The sequence below is a fragment of the Pelophylax lessonae genome (genome assembly GCF_965119305.1).
Source record: "Pelophylax lessonae genome assembly, chromosome: 13".
Taxonomy (NCBI): Eukaryota; Metazoa; Chordata; class Amphibia; order Anura; family Ranidae; genus Pelophylax; species Pelophylax lessonae.
This window is the reverse complement of record NC_138780.1, coordinates 131,591,348-131,615,547: the sequence shown is the minus strand read 5'-3', so window position 1 is coordinate 131,615,547 and position 24,200 is coordinate 131,591,348. Positions and strand designations below refer to the sequence as shown.

The 24,200-nt window shown below is 42.6% G+C and overlaps 1 protein-coding gene across 3 annotated transcripts in view; it reads left to right on the top strand.

Annotated features, from left to right (window-relative positions):
* NUMB (NUMB endocytic adaptor protein) overlaps window positions 1-24,200 on the top strand; it is a 211,229-nt gene that overhangs the window by 146,326 nt on the left and 40,703 nt on the right. For all 3 annotated transcript variants that reach the window (XM_082275025.1, XM_082275026.1, XM_082275024.1), the window contains exon 4: window positions 6,813-6,887. In XM_082275025.1, coding sequence (XP_082131151.1) covers window positions 6,813-6,887 — 75 coding nt within the window. The remainder of the gene's footprint in view (window positions 1-6,812; window positions 6,888-24,200) is intronic.

Below are 24,200 nucleotides of genomic sequence, written 5' to 3'. Positions count from 1 at the left end.
ACTGTACATTCCTTAATGCATTAAGATAAAATAAACCTTCTGACTTTGCAACTCCTTTAAGAGGTTCCTCTTAACAAAACTATTCTATCCATGATGGTATTCATATTATTATCATTACCCTATTTAGATGCCCCTTTATATGTATTAAAAATAAGTGACAGTCCTTTTGAACACTGTGATCTATCTCAGGAAATGGACTTGGTTTTCCAAGGTAATGTAATCCTTGTCCATCTGGATATCAGGCCACTCTTGCTACCTCTAACATTTGTAGAATGCCTTACTTTAGTAAGTCAGTGTTCATATCCACTAGACTTCGGAAGATTTAACCCCCTTCATCACCAGGCCATTTTTTTCGATACGGCACTGCGTTACTTTAACTGACAATTGCGCGGTTGTGGGACACTACCCAAATAAAATTTTTCATTTTGTTTCCCCACAAATGGCTTTCTTTTGGTGGTTTTTGATCAGCCCAGTTTTTTTAATTTTTAAAAGACCGAAAACTGCTATTTAAACACCTCAAATAAAACATTTTTAAAAATCAAGTTTCTTCATAAATTTAGGCCAATATGTATTCTACTTGCTTTTGGTTAGAAAAAAAAATCCCAGTAAGCATATATTGATTGTTTTTTGCAAAAGTTATAGCATCTACCAAGCCTGGGATATTTTTATTTATTTTGTTTATTTATTTTTTTCACTAGTAATGATGGCGATCAGGGACTGCCACTTTGCGGGAACCAGAGACACTAATACAGTGATCAGTGCTAAAAATATGCACTGTCACTGTACTAATGACACTGGCTGGGAAGGGGTTAAACATCTAGGGTAGTGATGGTAAACCTTGGTACCCCAGATGTTTTGGAACTACATTTCCCATGATGCTCATGCACTCTGCAGTGTAGTGTTGAGCATCATGGGAAATGTAGTTCCAAAACATCTGGGTTGCCAAGGTTCGCCATCACTGATCTAGGGCGATCAAAGGGTTAAGTATGTGCCTAGCCAGTGGTTTTTTTGTGTAGTGTACACAGTGTGCTGCTTTAGGCACCTTCTAAGTGCAGCAAGTAGACGAACTGTAATGGAGCATACAAATGACTACTCATAAAGGTAGATGTAAACCGAGTATGTAGCGCTATATAGAGATCATTGACAATCACAGTCCTGGGGGTCCCCGGTGGCGAAGTTTGCAGGATTCCGGTGGTCAGGGGCTGCCTTGGTGGCTTCCGCTGCTCCCTGCGCCGCTGAATGCAAAGTACCGTCGTCGGGCTGGCTGTGACGTAACTTCCGGGTTGTGATGTCCAGACGCAAGTTGACACGTTTGCAGAGCATGCGCTCCTTCAGGAGCAGCGATAGTCACCGAGGCAGCCCCTGACCACCAGAATCCTGCAAACTTCGCCACCGGGGACCCTCAGGACTGCAATGTCGACCCTTATATAGCGTTACATGCTCGTTTTACATCTATCTTTTGTGAGTAGTCATTTGTGTGCTCCATTAAAGTTTGTCTGCATGCTGCACTTGTTTCTCCCCTTGTTCTGCTTTAGTCGCTTCGCGCTCTCACACCAGCTGCCACTAAGCGAACATCATCCATGTATGGACTCCTTCAAAAGACTTTTATAATTACTCTTGTCCACTATACATCATTGTGGCCCCCAAAGACTTTGGTGTCATCACATTGAACTTTTTTTTGCGCCAATATCATTTTTTTGTATGTTACGTGGATATTCACCCTTGTACAAGTTTAATTTCATTGTGGTGTCTTGGTGTTTTTGATGTAGTCAGGCAATTTTCCAGAAACCATAGTTTATCTGCACAGCATTAAGCTGTCCGTAGATGGATTTTTTTTTTTTTTACATTTTTTTTTTTTTTTTTTGCCAGCCAGCTGATCAAAAAAAAAAAAAAAAACACATTCCTCCACACATTTGAGGTGAAAAGGGGAACCCTCCCCGCTGCGCTACTATATTCTGATTGCATGCACTGACGGAACATACATTTTCCAAAATCCTCGCTCGAGAGGAGTTGATCACTAGGTTGACACCTCTTTGCACACCTCTTTTCACTACATTAAATCAGTGTAAATGCATTATCCTGTGTATTTTTCACGTATTTCTCTGTCCCATTATTTCATTGCTAGTTTGGTATTGCATAAAGACTTCACACCAAAAAATGCAATGTTTTAAGGCATTCAGGCATTTATTCTTTACTGATCTGAATTCAGTCTATTGTTTTCTTTTGCCTCATGCACACGGTCACGTAAATGTTAGTAAACTAGTACTGCGCTCATGTCACACACACACAAAAAAAAATCTGCATTACCTGGCTATATTTCTTATGCATATACAGTATGTGTGTTAATCACACCCCTACCCCCCTTTAATTCTGTAAGGTTAAGGCCTGGTTTACATTTGTGCGATCGGTTTTGCATGCGATTTCAGGTGCAATTTTGCACTGCAGGTGCTGTTCATTTTTTGAGTGAGTGCTTTACAAATGTAATGCGATTTTGATGGTGTGCAGTTTTGGGGCCGATTTTTTTTTTTTTTATACCGCCTAAAATCGTATTAAAAAAATGCACGTACGTACATTTTCCATTGAAGTATTTTGACTGCAAAATCGCACTACATCACATAGGTGTACAAATGTTTGCACGTCTGTATGCATGTAAACACAAGCAATATACGGACCATTTTTGCGTCTTATCAGGAAGTTTCCAACAGCAAGATCTGGCATAAGTACTTCAGTATCGTGTACATAGAGCCTAATAAGCCTACAGCTTATCAGCACCACAAAATAGAAGCAAGTTCATGGCTGCAGTAGCAGGCACATTCAAAGAGTTCAAGTTCTTAAAGCATTTGTATGGGAAAAACTAAATTTAAAAATGCAGTACATCTCTGCATCAAATTCACTTTTTCCAGGTTTTAAAGACCTTGCAAGTACAGAAACATACCAGTTGATTTGTTAGAAATGCAGTCTGCTCTTAATTTTCTGTAGTGAAATGATGCCACCTGTTTTTTTTTGTTGCCCTAATTTGCAAGATTTGGTGGCAGACCTGCCAACTTGTCTTGTGTTAAAGTACTGAGGCCCTCCCTGTCATTACACCATATTGACGTATTGCGATTCCGATTGGTCATGTGCCACCACGTGACCAGTCAGACTTGCTTTGATCTGTCCTGGAGGCCCTAAGGAAAGAAGGGTAAGAAGAGCGAGGCTTTCAAATCCCCTGGTAGTCAGTGCAGGGAGGACCGGTGGGGTGAGTAGGGTGTAGGATGGTTATTCATCTTTTCATTTTTTGTAAAAAGGTGAACTTACACTTTAAAGGTAAATGAGACATAGTGTTACGTTTTAGCAAAACAAGAGAGCACATATGAAGTTAATTTAGGGTCTACGTTAAAGTTGCATAATTAATTGTTAAAAAAATCGCAATCTCATAGTGATCACGTGTCCACAGTGAAGATCCTGGCGCCGGGGACCGAAGACAGCAGGTGAGACCGACTGGGGTGAGCTCACTGCTGGATCCTGGGACAGGTGGGTGGCTGTTTGTTAAAAGTCAGCAGCTACAGTTTTTGTAGCTGCTGAATTTTACCCTCTCACGATCTTAATTGTGCATTTCCAGAAAAAAAAAAGCCAGCAAATGTTTATTAACATTGCTCAGTGCTGAGAGATAAAAAGATACATATCTTTTTTGGTTCTGTTAGTTTAAAAGGATGAACCTCGTTCTGTAAATGAGGTCCGTTTAACCACCTAAAGCGGAGCTCCACCCAAAAGGGGAAGTGCTCTGCTCCCCAAAAGTGGCAATTGTTTAAGAGGTGCGAATTTGACAGGTACCCACTTCCGTTCCTCCCTCCGCCCTGCAGTCTTCTGGGACACTGACAGGTCCCAGAAGACTGCATCCACCGCTCACGATGCGCAGTTGGAACCCAGCTGTGAAGCCGTAAGCTGTCACAGCCGGGTGCCCAAAGTGAAGATGCTGGCGCCCATAGTGAAAATGCTGGCATTGCATTAAGATGAAAAACCTTCTTTGTTGCAGCTGCCCTCAGAGCCTTCCCTTTTTCTTACCTGAGTCTATCCGTTCCAGTGATGTGTGCGAGCCCAGCGGCTCCAGCTGCTGTCTATCTCCTCATTAGATAGATTAATAGCAGCAGGAGCCAAATCAATCAAATTTTGTGACACAGGAGTGGGGTGCAGGGACTCAGAAGCGGGTCCTCACGGGTGCCTCCATGGAAAGCGGCTTTCCGTGGGGGCACCCGATGAAGGGGAGAAGCCAGGAGCGCCAACGGGGCACCCCAGAAAAGAAGATTGGGGGCTGCTCTGTTCAAAACCCTTGCACAGAGCAAGTAGGTGTAACATGTTTGTTATTTTTATACAAAAAAAATTATTCTTTGTTGCTTACAAGTTAAAATCCGTATTTCTCTTACGTCCTCTGACAGTTGCTGCCCGATGGTATTAGCCTTCACTAATGGGTAATGGCGCACTCTGCAGGAGCAGGCTAGGCAGATAATTCATTATCAGGTTAGTATAAAAAACCTTTGTACCTCAGCACGCCACTAGGGGGCCATCCCTCAGCCATTACCAGAACCCAATCTGAAATTGCCTCAGTTTGAAGCTGCCTAGCATCAGGAGTAGAGCTAGGTCTTTCCTGCTGAGACCTAGATCCTGCTGAGACCTAGAGTCTCGGTTTTCTTTATATTTTTACGTGGATATTGGTACGCGGACATCGTTCAGATGGTCGTCGAACCTCCCTAGCGGCTTCCACTGCGAGAAGATTTTCTGTCTCAGGGACCGATCTTCCATCCTGCTTTACAGTCGCTGGCTTTAACGACACGGCTGTTGGAAGCCAGGTCCTGAGGGATAGGGGCCTTCCACAGGCGGTCATCCCTACCTTTGTTGAAGGCTCGCAAAGCCACTTCAAGGAAGATTTATTGCCGCACTTGGAAAGCGTATATCGCTTGGTGCGAAGCGAATGTTCTTCATCCTCGTTCTTTCTCGGTGGCGAAGATCTTGGCCTTCATGCAGAAGGGCGTGGATCAGCGTCTGGCGCTGACTACGGTTAAGGGTCAGTTGTCAGCATTGGCCATCTTTTTTCAGCGACTGTTGGCATCGCATTTTTTGGTCCACACCTTTATTCAAGGGTTGCGGCATTTGGCTCCCCCGAGGAGGGCTTCTTTGCCTCCCTGGGATCTGAATCTGGTTTTGTTAGTGTTACAAAAACCTGCTTTCGAGAACATCAGAAAGATTCCTCTGTCTGTGTTGTCACAGTTGCTTTTCTGGTGGCAATCACGTCGGCTCGCAGAGTATCTGAATTGGCGACCTTGTCCTGCCATTCTCCTTATCTGGACCTTCATAGGGATAAGGTGGTTCTGCGACCGAGTCCATCTTTTCTTCCCAAGGTGGTTTCTTCATTCCACCTCAATGAGGATATCGGGTTTCCTTCGCTGTGTGCACGACCCAAGCATCCTAAGGAGTTTGCCTTGCATTCTCTGGATGTGGTCCGGGCGGTCAAGGTCTACCTGTCTGCCATGGAGTCTATTCGACAGTCTGATTCTCTATTTGTTCCTCCTGAGGGACCTCGGAAGGGATCAGCCGCCTCCGCAGCAACCATTTCTAAGTGGATCAGACAGACGATTGTTCAGGCCTATTCCATCAAGGGTCGGGTTCCTCCTTTCCCGGTAAAGGCCCATTCTACTCGAGCCGTTAGTGCCTCTTGGGCTTTTCACCATCAGGCGTCTGGCTCAGATGTGCAAAGCGGCGACCTGGTCGTCTGTGCACACTTTCACTAAGTTTTACAAACTTGATGTTTTGGCATCTTCAGATGCTTCCTTTTGGCTGCAAAGTTTTGAGTGCGGCAGTTGTTTAAGGGGACAATATTTTTACTGTCCCTCCTTATGGGGTGTTTGTTCAGGGTTTGTTCCAGTTTTTTCCTGTGGGGCTCAGGTTGTTACTAGCCCGGTTATTTGCGTTACCTTCTAAATTGGTTGCATTGCTTTCACACCCCTCATATCTGCTTTGGGACGTCCCATTAGTGAAGGCGAATACGATCGGGCGGCGACTGTCAGAGGACGTAAGAGAAAATAGAATTTTTGTAAGAACTTACCGTAAAATTCTTTTCTGAGTCCTCTGACAGTGGCCGCCCCCACCTCTCTGGTTTTTGGATCTGGGGGTTGTTGCCTTCCGGTACTGCTTGCTACAAACTGAGGTAATATCAGATTGGGTTCTGGTAATGGCTGAGGGATGGCCCCCTAGTGGCGTGCTGAGGTACAAAATTTTTTTTGTATTAACCTGATAATGAATTATCTGCCTAGCCTGCTCCTGCAGAGTGCGCCATTACCCATTAGTGAAGGCTAATGCCATCGGGCGGCGACTGTCAGAGGACTCAGAGAAAATAATTTTACGGTAAGTTCTTACAAAAATTATATTTTTTTTGCTAGAAAATTACTTAGAGCCCCCAAACGTTTGTGTATGTGTATATATAATATACAATATATATAATATATAGTGTGTGTGTGTGTGTAATATATAATGTCGCATTGTATTTGCGCAGTGGTCTTTCAAAGGCATTTTTGGGGGGAAAAATACGCTACACTTCAATGAATTAAAAAAAAAAATAGTAAAGTTAGCCCACTTTTTTTATATAATGTGAAAGATGTTACCCTGAAAATCGCAAAAGAATCATGATCCTTCTAAGCAAAAAAAAATCTGGATTCTTATTTTATCCAGAATCATGCAGCTCTAGTCTACGTACACTTGAAAGCTAAATAAAATGTTTTATTTTCACAGAATTGATTATGTTCAGACACTAACCATACTTTTTATCCTTCTCCTTTTAGTACCTAGGACACGTGGAAGTGGATGAATCCCGGGGCATGCACATTTGTGAAGATGCAGTAAAAAGATTAAAATCCGTATGTATTTTGTGTTTCACATTTGTGTGATATACATGATATTCTCCACAGCTGTACATCTAAAATATGGCCATGTGCAAGAACCTTAACTGTCATAGGTGTAGGATGGTTGTAAATTATGAGAGTTCATTTAATCTTTTAGAAAAAGGCATGCTGTTGTATGGCTTTGAAGTAACAGTAGTTCTGATTTTTATCTGGCTGGATGGAATGCTTCAGTTACCATTAAATTTCCTATACTTTGGCAACTAGCTTGCGATAAGCAAACTACCCTAATGCATGTCTCTAATGTTATTCTGCTTCAAAAAAGAAGCAAACAGTAGTGATGTTGAAAGTGGATATAACCCACGTGCCCAGTAGTTTCTAAATTTGTGTCCCTCAGTGAACTACAAAAAACAATGCATCTAGCAATAAGACCATTAAATAAAAATAATAGTTTTGAACTTTCTCTTGAAGTGCAGACATACTTTCTGGACAATATAAACAAATAAGATGGGAGCCTTGTTAATATCTTTTGAGAAAGTGTTAAGGGGTTCATAATTTCAGCTCTCACATTGAGAAGCTTGATTATTTTATGTTTCATATACATTCATGTCCTATTTATCAATTTAAAGCCCCCATTTCTCTATTAATGTTGCAGCTTCCACGCCATGACATGAAGTGCCTAAATTAATAGTGATCTTTGTTACTTTCGACTATTATGCTAAGTTTAGTTGTATATATTTATAAATCAAGTCGGAAGCTTGGACTATTGTTCCTCTGGATTGAATTGACTTCCTACCCAGAACAATGTTGTCTTTTTTTATGTGAGCAGAGATTGGAACTTGGTGAGCTTATACTTCCTAACTAAAATAACAGTAGCCGCGATGTGCAAGACTTCGTGAACGTCTCTTCCCTTGTGTTTAAAAATGCTTTGCTCATTAGTCACTATCCACATATAATTGCATCTGTCTCGTCATTTTCACTGACATGCATATGAGGAAGAGCAGTCAACTTGGTGTCAGTTTTGTCAAGGATTTCAGTGACAAAACTGTTAGGCTGATACAATTGTAGGATTATGCTGTTATAACTTTATCGGTATAGAGATTTAGCAGATTCATATTTAAATGGGAGGATTGACAGCATGTTAGAAATTTATTTAGATATAGAATAGAATATGGGTATTTCAGGCATATAATAATGGAATTATTATTATTTTTTTTTTAGATAGGCTGTGTGAATGGGAACACACAATAAACCTATTTGTAGGTTTTTTTTTTTTTTGTTTTCAATTATTTAAGCCTTGTTTAATGGGGCCAAAACTCTTCTCTACTGAGGCAGAGAAATACCTTGATATCTACCGAGGAAGAGAAATGCCCTGATACCTACCGAGGGAGAGAAATGCCCCGATATCTACCGAGGGAGAGAAATGCCCCGATATCTACCGAGGGAGAGAAATGCCCCGATATCTACCGAGGGAGAGAAATGCCCCGATATCTACCGAGGGAGAGAAATGCCCCGATATCTACCGAGGGAGAGAAATGCCCCGATATCTACCGAGGGAGAGAAATGCCCCGATATCTACCGAGGGAGAGAAATGCCCCGATATCTACCGAGGGAGAGAAATGCCCCGATATCTACCGAGGGAGAGAGATGCCCCGATATCTGCCGAGGGAGAGAAGTGCCCCGATATCTGCCGAGGGAGAGAGATGCCCCGATATCTGCCGAGGGAGAGAGATGCCCCGATATCTGCCGAGGGAGAGAGATGCCCCGATATCTGCCGAGGGAGAGAGATGCCCCGATATCTGCCGAGGGAGAGAGATGCCCCGATATCTGCCGAGGGAGAGAGATGCCCCGATATCTGCCGAGGGAGAGAGATGCCCCGATATCTGCCGAGGGAGAGAGATGCCCCGATATCTACCGAGGGAGAGAGATGCCCCGATATCAGAGGCAGTTGGAAAGAAATTGCCATCATCCCTAAGCCCAGGTTCACACTGCAATGACCCCAGCGCGACTTTGGCACGATTTGCATGTGATTTCTTTAACAGTAGTGCAGGAACCTTTTTCTAAGTCTGAGTGACTCAAGTCACACCAATTAGAATTGTTCTGTTGCACAGAATGGGGGCCGACTTCTGATGCGACAAATGCTCCAAAGTCAAAGCAATTGTTGCATTAGTGTGAATCGGGCCTAAAATTGATCATATGTAGTATTCAGTGCTCATTGATGGTCCCACATTTTATTATATTGTCCAGTGAATTTAGAGTCTGACTTTAAACATCTTTGTTAAATGTTTCCCTCTAACAGAAATATATCGGCCCCAAATCCAGCATCTGTTTGACAGTGTTTAGATTTACTGCAGAAATTAAAAGGCTATCCAGCTGACAGGTTCTCTTTAACTTCTGAATCAGTCTCTAAAAGCATAACAAAAAGGACATAGATTTATTAAGACAGGAGGCAAAGTGAAGATGGTATGTGTGAGTCCTACATGCATAATATTATCAGGTCCTTTCCATTGTAGGATGCCAGAATGTACAAAGGTTCTAAATCTTGCCATGTGCAGTTCCTCCTCAGTGTCCATGTCTTTGTGTTTATAATGCATATGACATGTTTAATACTTTTTTTGTTTTAGCAGGTTAAATAAAGAATCATAATTAACATTTACTTTCTTTTAAAAATGTATTTACAAATTAAACCCTTTAACCGGTTAAGTTCTTAAGACAATCAAACTTGCATGTCCGCTGTTTTTTCTTTTTTTCTTCTTCTTCTAACTGTTACAAACTTGTATGGAAGTGACTTTGTCCTTTAACATGTGCAGCTTTTGGAGTAATATTAACGATTAACTGTCACCCTGATATTAGGAAGATGTGGTGAAATGTCCTTAGCGTCTGCTAGCTGCAGGGCTGACTTTGTGGAGGAGTGTGATGAATTGGAGAGTTGTTGAACTTGGCAGCAGAAGGCAACTCCTTTCTCATTAGATGTCACCTCTTAGTGATACATGACACACTTACATTATGTTCTCTGTACATGCAGTGTATATTGTAACTGCGGAGTCCTAAGCCATTCATAGAGGACTCTTCATAATGCTGCTCAAGCAGCACACTAAATTACTGTTCTTCACTGTAAAAGAAACCTAGCCTGGTTTCTTGAGCAAAGTTTGTGTAGCATTGAGCTTTAACTACCGCGTTGACCTTTTTTTTTCTTATAATATGTAAACTAAATGTCTATTTGGAATTCGTGTTACATGCAACAAACTAATATTTACATTTTGTAGTTGCATATAGACTTTGTAATGGCAAAGCAGCTTGTATGCATTCCAGGATATAATAGTTGTTTGTGCCCACCCACTCAGCTACCTTAAGGGTCCTTTCACACGGCCGCTCCGTGTGTCCGCAAATCATCCAATCCGTTTGCGGATGATTTGCGGACATAATGTAAGTGAATGGCACTGCGGGTGTCAGCGGAATACCATCCGCTGACACCCGATTTTCCTCCTTTCAGTTCTGTTCCGTTTTTACGAATGGAACAGAACCCCATTTTTCCTTCCGTGTAAAAAACGGAAAGGAAGGAAAATCGGATGTCAGCGGTGTCATCCGCTGACATCCGCAGTGCCATATACTTACATTATGTCCGCATATCATCCGCAAACGGATGGGATGATATACGGGCACACGGAGCAGATGACAAAAATGTCATCCGCTCCGTGGAAAAAAAAAAAAAAAAAGTCCCGCAGTGGACCATTCACACGGAGCGGCCGTGTGAAAGGAGCCTTATTTCATTTCTTACAGGTACTTGTATAGCGCCGTCAATTGATGCAGCACCACATATATATTCACGGCAGTCCCTGCCCTTAGGGAGCTTACAATCTAATGCACCTAACTCGCATCTATACACCTACTAGGGCCATTTTTTTTTTTTTTAGACCAGATCCAATTAACCTACCACCATATCTTTGGAGTGTGGGGGAAAACTAGAGTACCCGGAGGAAACCCAAGCAGGCACAGGGAGAACATGCAAATTCCAAGCAGGTAGTGCCGTAGTTGGGATTGGAACCAGCAACCCTAGTGCTGCTAGACAGAAGTGGTAACCACTTAGCCACTTTACTTCATTAAGCTAATAGTCAATAGCACAGAGTGGGCTACTAGAAGTACACATCAAGGGGGAGCAATGGCCACAAACAGATCATAACTTCATAACTTTCTGATTGATAGGCCCCTTTCAGACGTAGCGGATCCATCCAAGTGGAACTTGCCTGCTCAGCGGGGGATCTCTCCCATGAGCATACGGATGACAGGTCCATGTCCACTCTGCTTAGCAGAGCAGACACGGACATAGCCTGCTCTCCTCTATGGGGCCGTCAGATAAAAACTGACTGCATGTCCGTTTCCATCTGATTGTCATCTTATCTGATCCTCTCGACGCATAGCGAACGTATCGCCTTACGTCTATTTGTAGCGGATTTTGTGGAATCTGATACCCAGCAGGTGTCAGCGGACACGTGTCCACTGACATCCGCCGCCCCATAGAGAACAATGGATGGTCCAATCAGGTTCAGGCAGACCCAACCGGTCTGCTGGTATGAAAGGGGCCTTAGTCATGTATACAGTGTTGGGCATCGTACAAGTTTCCGTTCCCTCCTGGTATGCTTTTTTTTTTTTTTTTTTTTGTTCCCTGTTGCTAGGGAAGATTTGGAACACAGAAGGGAATTTTACTAAAACTGGTGCACACAGAATCTGGAGCAGCTGTGCATGCTAGCCAATCAGCTTCTAATCAGCTTCTAAAGTTAAAGTGGCATTAAACCCAAAACCAAAAATGTAATATATTGCAACTTGCCAATCCATAGATGTGGTGGCTGCATTCGTTACGCCAGTAACACACCTCCTGTATTACTGTGCCCGCACTCTGGATGAATAAGCACAGGGGGCCTTGTTTGGAAAGCAGCATTGTCAATCTGGGGAGGGGGATATTAGATGTATTAGCAGATTGGGGAGGGGGATATTAGATGTATTAGCAGATTTAGATGCACTAACAAATTGAACCCAAACTTTGGCTAAGACTTTATAAGCAGTTACAGAAAACGGTTAACTTTTTGTAAGCACCCCTGCCAGTAGTGAATGGTTTGTCCCATCCCTGTAACTGAAAATAGAAAAAAAGAGCCTTAAAGAAAACAAATGCAGCCATCACATCGAACAGTTGATAAGCTGCAATATAATGTTGTTTTTTGATTTAGCACCTCTCTAAAGAATATGTAAACCCAACATTTCATATTCCTGATATGTGCCCACTGTACCATGTACTTGTATAAAAATGTATCCTGTTCTTTGTATTGCTTCCCTTGTGTGAAATCCCTGGTGTTCTGCCATTCCCCCTGCTTTCCTATTTCAAGCTGACCACACTAGGCATGAGAGCACGGCGTGGTTAGTGTTTCGGCTTTGCTGGGAACTCTGCCTGCTCTCCTCTAGTGATCAGACTTGTGCTGAGACCCCCACCCCCCCTTCCCCCACCACAAACACACACACAAAACCATTCACTGGGAAGACCAATCTGCTGCTGTTTCTCCTCCCCTAGCTCTCTGAGCTCTGTATGCAGCTGAAAACAGAGGGAATGTGATCACTTATTTAAAAAAAAAAAGGTATTTGTAAGGTATTTATATATTTTTTTTAATATGTATACACAAATGGTTAACTGAATGAGTTGTTTATATATATTTTAGGCATTGAAAATGGAAGCTAGAAGCTTATAGGTTGTCTTTTGTGTAGCTAATCCAGGATCTGGAAAAAGAAAAAAGGTGTACTCCGCGCTAAGGAAGTGAATGTGAAAACAATAGGCTGCAGCCCCCTTAACCACCTCAATACCGGCCCATAGTACATATACGTCCTGAGTTTTTAAGCTAAATACCGGTGTTATGGCAGCAGATAGCTGCCATAACCCTGGTATTTTTTTAAACTGCAGGCGATGGGCTTTCCGATAAGGGTGGTCCCAGCGGCGGATTCGCCGCGAGATCACCCTCCGGGATGGTGGAAGGGGTGCCCCCCCCCCTCCCGCCGCGTCCCGGTCCTTTTCCCCGCTTACCGGACCCGCCAGCAGCGGGGAAAACGATCGGGTCCCGGATCCTCACAGACAGGATGTCGAGTGAGGGCAAGCTTGCCCTCACTCGACTCTATTGTCTTATAGGACCGGAGCGACGGCAAACATCGTTGCCGAGCAACCGGCTTAAAGGTCCCTTTTCTTTTTTTCCTTTCCATCTTTATTAGTGTACTTGTGAGATCTGAGGACTTTTTGACCCCAGATCTCACAAAAAAGAGGTCCTGTCGTGCCTATTTCTATTACAAGGAATGTTTACATTCCTTGTATTAGAAATAAAAATGATCATTTTTTTTTTTTTTAAAACTGTGTAAAAATAAAAAATAATAAATAAAATAAATAGTAAAAAAAAAAAATTAAAGCGTCCTGTCCCCGTTAGCTCGCGCGCAGAAGCGAACGCACACGGAAACCCCGCCCACATATGTAAACGGTGTTCAAACCACACATGTGAGGTATCGCCGCGAACGTTAGAGCAAGAGCAATAATTTGAGCCCTAGACCTCCTCTGTAACTCTAAGATGGCAACCTGTAGAAATTTTTAAAGTGTCGCCTATGGGGATTTTTAAGTACCAAAGTTCGTCGCCATTCCGTGAGCGTGCGCAATTTTGAAGCATGACATGTTGGGTATCTATTTACTCGGCGTAACATTATCTTTCACATTATGGAAAAAAATTGGGCTAACTTTACTGGATTCTTATTTTTTAATTCAAAAAAGTGATTTTTTTTTTCAAAAAAATTGCGTTTGGAAGACCGCTGCGCAAATACGGTGTGATAAAAAATATTGCAATAATCTCCATTTTATTCTCTAGGGTCTCTGCTAAAAAAAAATATATAATGTTTGGGGGTTCTAAGTAGTTTTCTAGCAAAAACAACTGATTTAACTTATAAACACCAAATGTCAAAAATAGGCCTAGTAGGCAAGTGGTTAAATATAACCTCAGTTACATACAGAGGAGCTAAAGAGAAAAGAAGTGGTATGGCGCTGCCTAGATGACTAGTAAATTGGTGTTGTATGAAAAATGTCAAGAGTAAATTAGTAGATAGATGAATGAATATTTAAGGTAAAACACTGATAATACAAAAATGCAAGTACAATGTGAATCAGTGTGACATATACAAGTAGACTGAAAGAAAGGTGACTGGTGCTGTGGAGAGTAAAACACTCTAAACTATAATAGTGGTGAATCCTTAAAAATATGGTACAAAGGGATAAATAATGTGACCATATTCGTACATATCCAAAAGGGTTAATAAATATAAGGTGACCCCAATATTCTAAATAATATATTAATAAATAAATGATTAAGTAAATAAAGTGCCCGTGTGCACAAATATGGTAGATGACGGTGTGCAACAGATGTAATGGCAACAGTCCATATAGAACATGCAACACAGCCTGTGGATCCTCAGATAGTGATGGCAGTGGTAACCCTGTGGTGGGTATAATGGTGGGGTGCTCGTGATCCCTGGAGTAAGTAGCACACTCACCGGAAATACAGGGGTTCAGGAGGAGGGGGAACATAAATAGGATAAATATATGTGAGTGACATGGGATACCCCCATCCACTTCCCTAGGAACCTTAGAGAGGCCCCCCAGGATACCCACTTGAGAGTGCCAGGTCCATACATCAAGACCCCCAGAGGGAACCCTGACCTACCAGAGGGATCTACATAGATGGATAGCTAGATCGATCAATCTATCTAGATCCCTCTGGTGGGTCAGGGTTCCCCAGGGAAATGGGGAATTGGATGGGGGTATCCCACGTCACTCACATATATTCATCCTATTTATCTTCCACATCCTCCTGAACCCCTGTATTTCCGGTGAGTGTGCTACTTACTCCAGGGATCACGAGCACCCCACCATTATACCCACCACAGGGTTACCACTGCCATCACTATCTGAGGATCCACAGGCTGTGTTGCATGTTATATATGGACTGTTGCCATTACTAATATTTAGTCACCATATATCTGTTGCACACTGTCATCTTCCATTGCCGCTTTATTCACTTATTTATTTATTAATATATTGTTTAGAATATTGGGGTCACCTTATATTTATTCACCCTTTTGGATATGTACACTTATGGTCACATTATTTATCCCTTTGTACCATATTTTTAAGGATTCACCACTATTGATTATCGTTTAGAGTGTTTTACACTCTACAGCACCAGTCACATTTCTTTCAGTCTACTTGTATATGTCACACTGATTCACATTGTATTTGCATTTTTGTATTATCAGTGTTTTACCTTTTAATATTCATTTATCTACTCATTTACCCTTGACCAATTTACCCTTGACCATTTTTCATACAACACCAATTTACTAGTCATCTAGGCAGCGCCCCTTCTTTTCTCTTTAATCCAGAATCTGGCTGCTCCATTCTTTGTAAATGCCCCCCCCCCCCCCCCCCCCCACTGAGTGGTTACCCAGGAGACAGCAAAAAGACTATCTTCCAGTCATAAACCTAATACAGGTCTTGTTTTGTTCTGTAGAGACCACTTTTTTTTGGGGGGGGGGGGCACATTGGGTTGCGGCCTGTGTTTAAAAAAAAAAAAAAAAAAAGTGTCTAAATGAAAAAAACGAAACTCTACTAACCCCTTTTTTTTCCAGATTTAAATTGCCCAGCAGCCAGTCTCCCAGTTCCCAGTTTAGTATTACAAATAGTGGCAAATGCTGACCCAGGCTTAAAACAGCCATCATTCTCTGGGGCCAGATCAAGCATATGTGTTCCAGAAGGTGGGATGTAGGCTGTTACCTAGCATAGGGGGGCTGCCTGGCCACTGGGGTGGCAGTCAGAAGAAGTGAGAATCACAGTCTTCAGTCTTTGGCAACTGAATCACTGCCTGCTTTTTCTTCTCACCTTAAAGCGGTAGTAAACTCTGACATTGATACCACATTTAAGCATTGTATCAATGAAACTACTTGTTTTCAATTAAAAAGCCACTAATAGTAGGCATCAAATCGTTCTCGCTTTTACAAATAGATATTGAGAAACCCTCCTGCTTGTTCCTAGCCACCGCCATCACAACTGAGGTCTTCCTCGTTTGTGCAGTACCTTATTTCTGCCCTCAGTAGGTTTCCCGTGCATGTGCAATATTCGCTGCATCGAAGCCTCGTTTTCGTTCCCGATTAGGAAACCTTATGCAGCGAATAGGGGCCAATCCTGTTGCTGCCTTACTCCAGAGTCTCGTGGGATCTCGGGGTTGATGACGACAGTAGGAAATGGCCTAGCCCCGGCATAGACCCAGCATTTTTCCGGCAGCAGAGGCTTGCCGGAAAATTAGAGCTAACGGCGCATGCGCGGGTGACGTCCTTTAAAAGAGAAACAACGATTACTCAGAAAGGAAACCAGTAAGAGAATAAAAATGTACAATAAATAACATAGCCTGCTATTATTACGGTAATTTAGAGAAAAGTGATCAGAATGAGTATACAACCGCTTTAATGCTTTCTAGGTCAGACTTCTTGTCTTATTGTTTTAGCGGATACTTGTACATTCATGTCCACATTTATATTTAACTTGCATAATAGAGCTTTCCATTTAATATCACATCTGGAGAGAAAATTACTCTTTCAACACCTTGTATGATAATGAAAATCAATGATTGTAAGATGCTACCGCCGAAAGCGCGGAAAGTACATGGATTATGTAAAACATCCTCCCTTTTCTGGTAATGCAATCTGTTTTAAAAAGTTGTTAAAAATTGTTGACTTTTTCTGGCTTTGGACTCCTTTTGTAATACTGAAATAACTTTTTTTAAGCTCACTTTAAACATTCATACTGTAAAGATGTAAATTTATAGGGAACTTGTAAAGGAGTTCAAGAAAACATTTTTTGGATGTTAAGTGGTTTTAAAGTGATACCTTCACCTTTTTTTTTTTTTTTTAATTAAAATAATAAACCTGTTCTACTTACCTGCTCGGTGCAAGGTGTTTGCATAGAGTAACCCCGATCCTCCTCTTCTTGGGGTCCACTGCTGGCTCCTCTTCTTCATCAGGTGGCCCCATAGTAAGCCGGTTTCTATAGGGGCATTAGTGCGGGCTCGCTCCCAAGCCACCCTGTCTGCGTCTATTGACATTGACAGGGCGGCTCAACTTTGACCCCACTCCCTCGTGTCAGAGTTTGATAGACAGCCATCAATCTGCCCAGAGAGATGGGACAGAGCCAGGAGAGCCGCTGGATCGGGCTCAGGTAAGTATGGGGGGGGGGGCTTAGGGGATTCTGCAACACAAAGTGTTTTACCTTAATGCAAATCAAGCATTAACCACTTCAATACTGAGCACTTTACCCCCCTTCCTGCCAGGATCATTTTCAGCTTTCAGTGCTGTCACTTTAAATGACATTTGCTCAGTCATACAACAATGTACCCATATGAGTTTATCATTTTTTTTTTTTTAGACCAAAAAAGCTTTCTTTTTGTGGTATCTAATCACCACAGGGTTTTTTATTTTTTGCTAAATAAATGAAAAAAGACCAAATATTTTGACGTTTTTCTTAGTTGTTATAAAATTTTGCAAAAAAAGTACTTTTTTTCCTTCACTGATGGGGTGCCACTGATCAGTACTCTGATTATCAGTGTAAATGTGCCCTGTCAGAATTGCAGAATACCGGCTCTCCTTTCCTTACGCTGTGACAGCGTGTGAGAAAAGGAGAGCCGATAACCAGCAAGTTTGTTTACATGTGATCAGCTGTGATTCACATGGTAAAGGGCTGTAATCCATGCTCAGCTGTGTCCAAAGGACCGCATGCCTGCCCCATGCGGGTGCGGGGGGCCGTTGTTTTTGGAGTACTTCCTCCCAGAACTGGACAACCATGCTGTAGCTGTCTTCTGGCTATAGCGCGGTCAGGAAGTAGTTAAAGCGGAGTTCCAGCCATTTACTCACCTTTCCAACGGTCCAGCGATGCGGCCGCCGGAAGCCTCGATCCTCTCCCTCGGCGCCGGCATCACTGCTGTGGGCACCCGGCTGTTACAGTTTGCGGCTTCACAGCCGGGTACCCACTGCTCATGCGCGAGTCGCGCTGCGTGCCGTGATTTGCCGGCAATCTTCTGGGACCTCTAACGTGTCCCAGAAGATTGCAGGGAGGGAGGGGGAGAGGAGAACTTCCGCTCAGGGCGCCGCGGCGCTCCGAGCGGAAGTGGGAGCGGGTACCTGTCAAAACTAGGTACCCGCTCCCCCCCCAAAAAATGACATGCCAAATGTGGCATGTCGGGGGGTCAGGACTCCCTAAAGCGGAAGTTCCACTTTTGGGTGGAACTCCGCTTTAAGGTAAAAAAAAAAAAAAAAACTTCAGCCTTTACAACCACTTCGAATGCAAAAACAGAAATGAAATAAATAATGCAATTTGTCTCTAGCATTAACAAAGCAGTCCTGGCTTTTCTGAGTAACCCTGTAACTTAATTTTTTTTTAACTGTTGATCCTGTTATTTTTTTCTCAACTTTCTTTACAGTGGACCTAAACTTGACTAATGAAAAACTGCAAGCAGATTGTGATTGCAGAAGAGACACAGCATGTCTCTACTGCAATAAAAAAACACCTGCCTGCTTTGCAGTCTTCTATTGAATTTGCAGTGAGCTGTGCTGTGCACACTCAGGCTATGCTGGAATGAAAGACTCCTGTGCGTATGTGCGGGATGATGTAATTCCCCAATCAGCCAATCAGGAGACTGAAAATGGGGCACCCAGAAGTAGCGGTCTGGCAACCAGAAAAGGACACTGGCTGGTGAGGACTGGAGGTGAGTATTTTTTAGTTCCACTTAACAGACCAAGCTGTGCAGCAAACGTGGCCTAAAGTAATAACCGCTCCCATCCGGGGTAGCCAAATGGGTAATTTGGTGGGTTGTCTCAAAGGAGGACAAAAACTTATAAACCTGAGATAAAAGCCATCTTTATTAGTATCACTCCAGCCTTACCAGAGCAGGTTTGTGATTTAATAAAAAACCCATTCAGGTAAAGATTTTTAAAAACATATATGTGTTGTGATAGCATGAAATAAACCCAACTCATATTTACAATCACCTCCACCGCATAAATGCATAGGACATAAACCTGCTCCAGAAAACGAAGCCTTTTTCCAGAGCAGTTATCGGTCTTATGTATTTAATGTATGTAAACGGTGGATGGGATTGTAATCGCTTATTCTGAACACAGATTCTGTAAGCGTGCTTCACTGCCTACCCCTCCAGAATTTGTGTGACATACCTGCAGCTGTAGTGGCCTCTGAGCATTTTGCTGCAGAGACTGTTTATTAAAAAGAAACCTATATCCTTGCTGGATTCTGTTCTTGACGAGTCCCAGGCAGCTGCCAAAGCTTCCAGGCTTAAAAAAACCCTGTCGGGTTCTTATCGACAGTGTGTGTACAACCTTAAAAAGGGAAGAACAGCCTTTAGCATCTGCTAGCGCAGTTACTAGTCTAGGATCCCTAAAGCCCTGTACACACGTTCAGATAATTGGACGACTTATCCTTCGCATTTTGTTGCATGATACGAACATCGAATTCAACAATGCGCACAAACTGTATGATTTTTGTCGTACGATTCTGGAAAAGCTTCCTGGTTGCTTAGCTACGTATCAGATGGTGCAAAACAAAAACAATGGCAGCCAGGCTTTTTCCGTGCTATTTTAGTGTTTCTGATCATGCGCGGTCTTTGTTGATCGATTTTTAGCGGACGCATAGTATACTGATGAAATGATTGTCGTTCGCGGGGCTATCGTACGACAGAAGTTTTCCTGTTTGTCCCTTCGGATTTTGTTGGATGAACTGTCTTGATCGGCTGTCGAAAGCTGTGTACTAACGATCAGATTATCGTGCGATCAGGTCGAAAGCGATTTTTATCGGAACGTGTGTATAGGGCATAAGAGGTTCTTGAACGGTCAAACCCTTTCCTTTATGCATTTTTCTCTAAGGTGTTTTGTACGGAGACTGGGAAACTCCTGATAAACTATTCACACCTCTCAGTTTACAGACCAATATCTATTGCTGAGACCTTCATCAAGAAGTGAACCGTTCCCACTTTTGACCAGCTATGTCCCTCCTTTAAACACTGGTGCATCCCCTCAACAGGAATGATCAGTGATTTTTTTAAGTGGTTCTTCAACCTTTAAAAAAAAAAAAAAAAAAGCAGCTACAAATACAATACTGTAGTTGCTGATTTTTTTTTTTTTTTGTAATAAAAGGTCCTGCCCCCGGCATGTTTACTGTGGGCATTCGGCTGTAATTCCTTATGGCTTCACAGCAGGCTGCACATGTGCGAGCTGTACTGTGCTTTGTGAATGGTCCCAAGGCCTTTTGGGATCTGTGATGTGTCCCAGTAGGTTGTAGGGGGAGCTCCTGGTTGATCGCCATGGCAATCTGACCAGGAGTGGGTGCCTGCCAAACTCAGTTACCCAGTGTACCCATCAGAGACATGGCAAAAACAGAAAGAGGGGGAAAAGAGGGCATAAAGCAGAAAGTCCCCTTTAGGGTTGTATAAGGATCTCATTGACAAACGTTTGCAAACTGTCTAAATCCATGGTTTTCTTTAGCAGGCTTGCATTTCAGCTTGCCGTGGCCTTAATGTTAGTCTGTCAAACCTTCTGGGAATGGACTAAACTCCTATCCGGCTTTTATTTATACCATTTACTTCTAGAGTGTTTAAAACCCATGCCTACAGCCCTACACTGTTGTATAGATAGGTTAGTTGACATCACCCAACCAATTTCCTGAATAAGTCTGAGTTGATATGCAGAGAAATGTTAGCATGCAGAACAGCAGTTAAAAAGCGTTTATTACGCATGCCTTAAACCACTTAACGCCAGATCATGTACATGTGCATTATTTGACCTTGAGTGGTTGTACAAGGATTATGCCTACAGCTACAGGCATCATTCCAGTATATTTTTTTAATCCGATGGCTGGACTTTTATGTAAAAGCCATCCTAGCAGCTAATTAGCCACTGGATGGCTTTTAAAGGTGGTGGCAAGGGTCACCCCTTCCGCTGCCCGCAGGTGCCTCTCCGGGCTCTACCATCCCATCGGCAAGACCAGAATGAGAGAATGAAAACCACTGCATTGTAAAAGATCTGTCACCGCAAGTGTCCATAAACCATTGTTTCCTGTGTGCCCCATTCATGCTTCAATGCAGCCCGGAGCCGCACTTAAATGTAGACATGCTGCATTTTATCCCAGTGCACTGTAAAGAATCTTGCTGCTCTATAGGGCCATGAATAAGGTGTACTTTTTGAATCTCACACACCACACTGATCCCTACCGTAGGCAGGAACAGACAGCTGCCAGAGCGGTAAAGCACCCTGGCAGCCTTGCTTTCCTGTGTGAACCCTACTTCAAGCAGTACAGCAATTAAAGTGTCACCAAACCCACATCCTAAAAAACGCAAATTCTGTATTACAATTCTGTTCATGTGCACTCAGTCATTTATAAGAGTCGTTTTCTGTATTCTGCAAAAAAACTGGTTGATCCTGCTGCTCTCTATCTCCACCTTCTGTCCAAGTCTCCAATTCAGCTAGGGATTTTGCCGAGAAGTGTTGGCAGCTTTGCACATGCTCAGTTTTCAGTGAGTTTCTATGCTAAGCATTTCCCCCTATCACATCTGAGCAGATCATGTGACTATAGATGAGGGTGTATACACAGCGGTAATGGGACAGCCCACTCCCTCCCTCCTCCATGCCCACTTACCAGCTAAACACAGTGAGGGTGGGATATTACATGTAGATTGATGGCGGCTTCACCTCCCTCTTATTCGAAGACCCATGCTAGAGGGGCGGGACACAACCTGTGACTGGCAGAAATCCACCCACACCATGTTATAGCCAAAAATAATAGATTTGATTTTGAATATATATTTGTATGACAATTTAAGAGTTTGATATATTTTTTTTTTTTTACTCTATACTCCAAAGGCTGTTTTTATTTATTTTTTAACATGTGACCAGCAGAGGACTAGAAGCTCCTCCTCCTCATGTTTCCCTGCAGACAGGCTGGGAATGATCTGGGTCATGTGACAGATGTATATCAATTAGAAAAAAGGTACTTGGATGGATTGTTTTTTTTTATTATTTTTATTAAAATAATTTAGTGCCATCATCCACATACAGAAATATAAGGGACAATGTAAATAGTGTGTTTAGTATCACTCTCATATTTTATACACACAGGCACAAAAAAGCAATATAACAGTGAAAAACCAAGACTAAGGAAATATAAAAGTGTTCAAATACCTTGTGTCTCGGCGGCTGCTTCCAACTAGGTGTTGGAATTCTACAAAATTACCCAAGATGAATAAAAAACTTGCATGCACAACCAGTCTACAAAAAGAATGCATTTAGATCCATACAGCATACAATATTTTACAGAACCAAACTTGTAGTAGTATTTTATATTATGGGCCCATGCACACAGCTGTTTGGTTTCGTACAGCTGAACACAGCGCAAGATTACTCAAGTAGAAAATTCTGCTTACTTGCTGGAATTAAAAACTGAGAAGAATTTTTGGAATTGGAACATTTTTTTTTTTTTTTTATAGATGTTTACTCATCCTAATGCGTGTAAACAGAAGCACATTGTGGCATTACATGTGTTTTTTTTTTTTTTTTTTTTTTTTATGCAGTAGCTTTCTGCCAGTAAGATATCTGTACTTTTACACCTGTGTGCATGAGCCCTAATACTTTACAGGGCTACCATAAAAACCACTACATTGCCAGCAAAGCCATTCTTCACTATAGGGCTCTGCAATAGGCATGTTTTTAATAGCACAGTTGCGGTACCTACCTAGATTAAGTACAGATGGGTTTCTCATAGGGATAGACCGATTATCGGCAAGGCCGATATGCACTTTCCCCGATATATCCTATCGGCCCCGGAAACTGGCCGATATTGCCAATATTTTTGTGACTTCATTCTGCCTTCTTAGGCCGCCTCTCTCACCTTGGACAGCTTTGTCTGGAGTCAGGACTAGTTTCACAGGAGTGTATCACAGCCATACACCCACCCACAGCAGCCCCGGTGCCAGCCAGCCACCCACATCCACAGGCCCTGTACCAGCCAGCCACAGGCACTGTACCTGCGAGCCAGCCAGCCACCCACCCACAGGCCCTGTACCAGCCAGCCACCCACCCACAGGCCATGTACCTGCCAGCCACAGGCACTGTACCAGCCAGCCTGCCACCCACAGCCCCTGTACCAGCCCGCCACCCACAGCCCCTATGCCATCCACCCACCCACCACAGGGTGCCAGCTAGCCACCCACAGACATGGTGCCAGACAGCCAGCCACTCACAGACAGGGTGCCAGCCAGCCACCCACCACAGAGTGTCAGCAAGCCAGCCATTAAGCATTAAACAAAAATTAACATGCTCAGTACCAGATTTGTGTCAAAATTGTCTTTATTTTTCAAAACTTTAAATGTACAAAATATCGGCCCATATTGGCGATACCGATATGTTGTGACCAAAATATTGGTATCGGTATTGGCCCAGAAAAAAAACATCTCGGTCTATCCCTAGTTTCTCACATAGGTGAATGAGTGCACAAGTGCACCCTATAGGATAGCTTGGTAGGAAGTGACTGTCCTTTTGAATGGTTCAATGCACACAATCCCACTACAGACATTCTCACTGTAGTGATGTTTGGAAATAACAGTAGTGTTTTTTTTTTTTTTTTTTTCATGAAACCTGTACTGAAATAGATGGGTGCTGATCTGTCCTAAAAATGCTTGTGGCCTGGTAGTCCTGAAGCCAGATCATCAAGACTATCAGAGTCACTGATGCAGAAACCATCTGAAAATGGGAATGTCTGACGTCACTCTGAGTTTGCCCGATGCTTTTTCAAAAAGAGGTTAACCGTGGCAGCCTTTGTTTCTCTCAGTAATGATTTCAGGATAATACTGTAGTGCTAATAACAAGGAAAGTAGCAATACATTTTAACAGGCTTCAGTGCTGTTGTGGTTACACAGAAAAAAATTGTTATTAATCTTGGGTGATTATAAGGAGCTTCTAATAGTACGAAGCGTTGCTAGCCAGGTTTTGCTTCATGTACCTTCTGCTGCCTTGTTTGATGGTTTTTAGTTTTCATTTTATGCTTTTAAAATTGGTCTTTTTTCTTTTTAACTAGCAACTTGGCACAGCTTAGGTTTATTTGTTGGTGCAGCTCGCACACTTGTGTGGCAGCTCATAGCAGATGCTCAGTCATTATATATGTAATTATTCTGTAAAACTAACCAAACCTAATGTATGAATGCTATGGGTCAC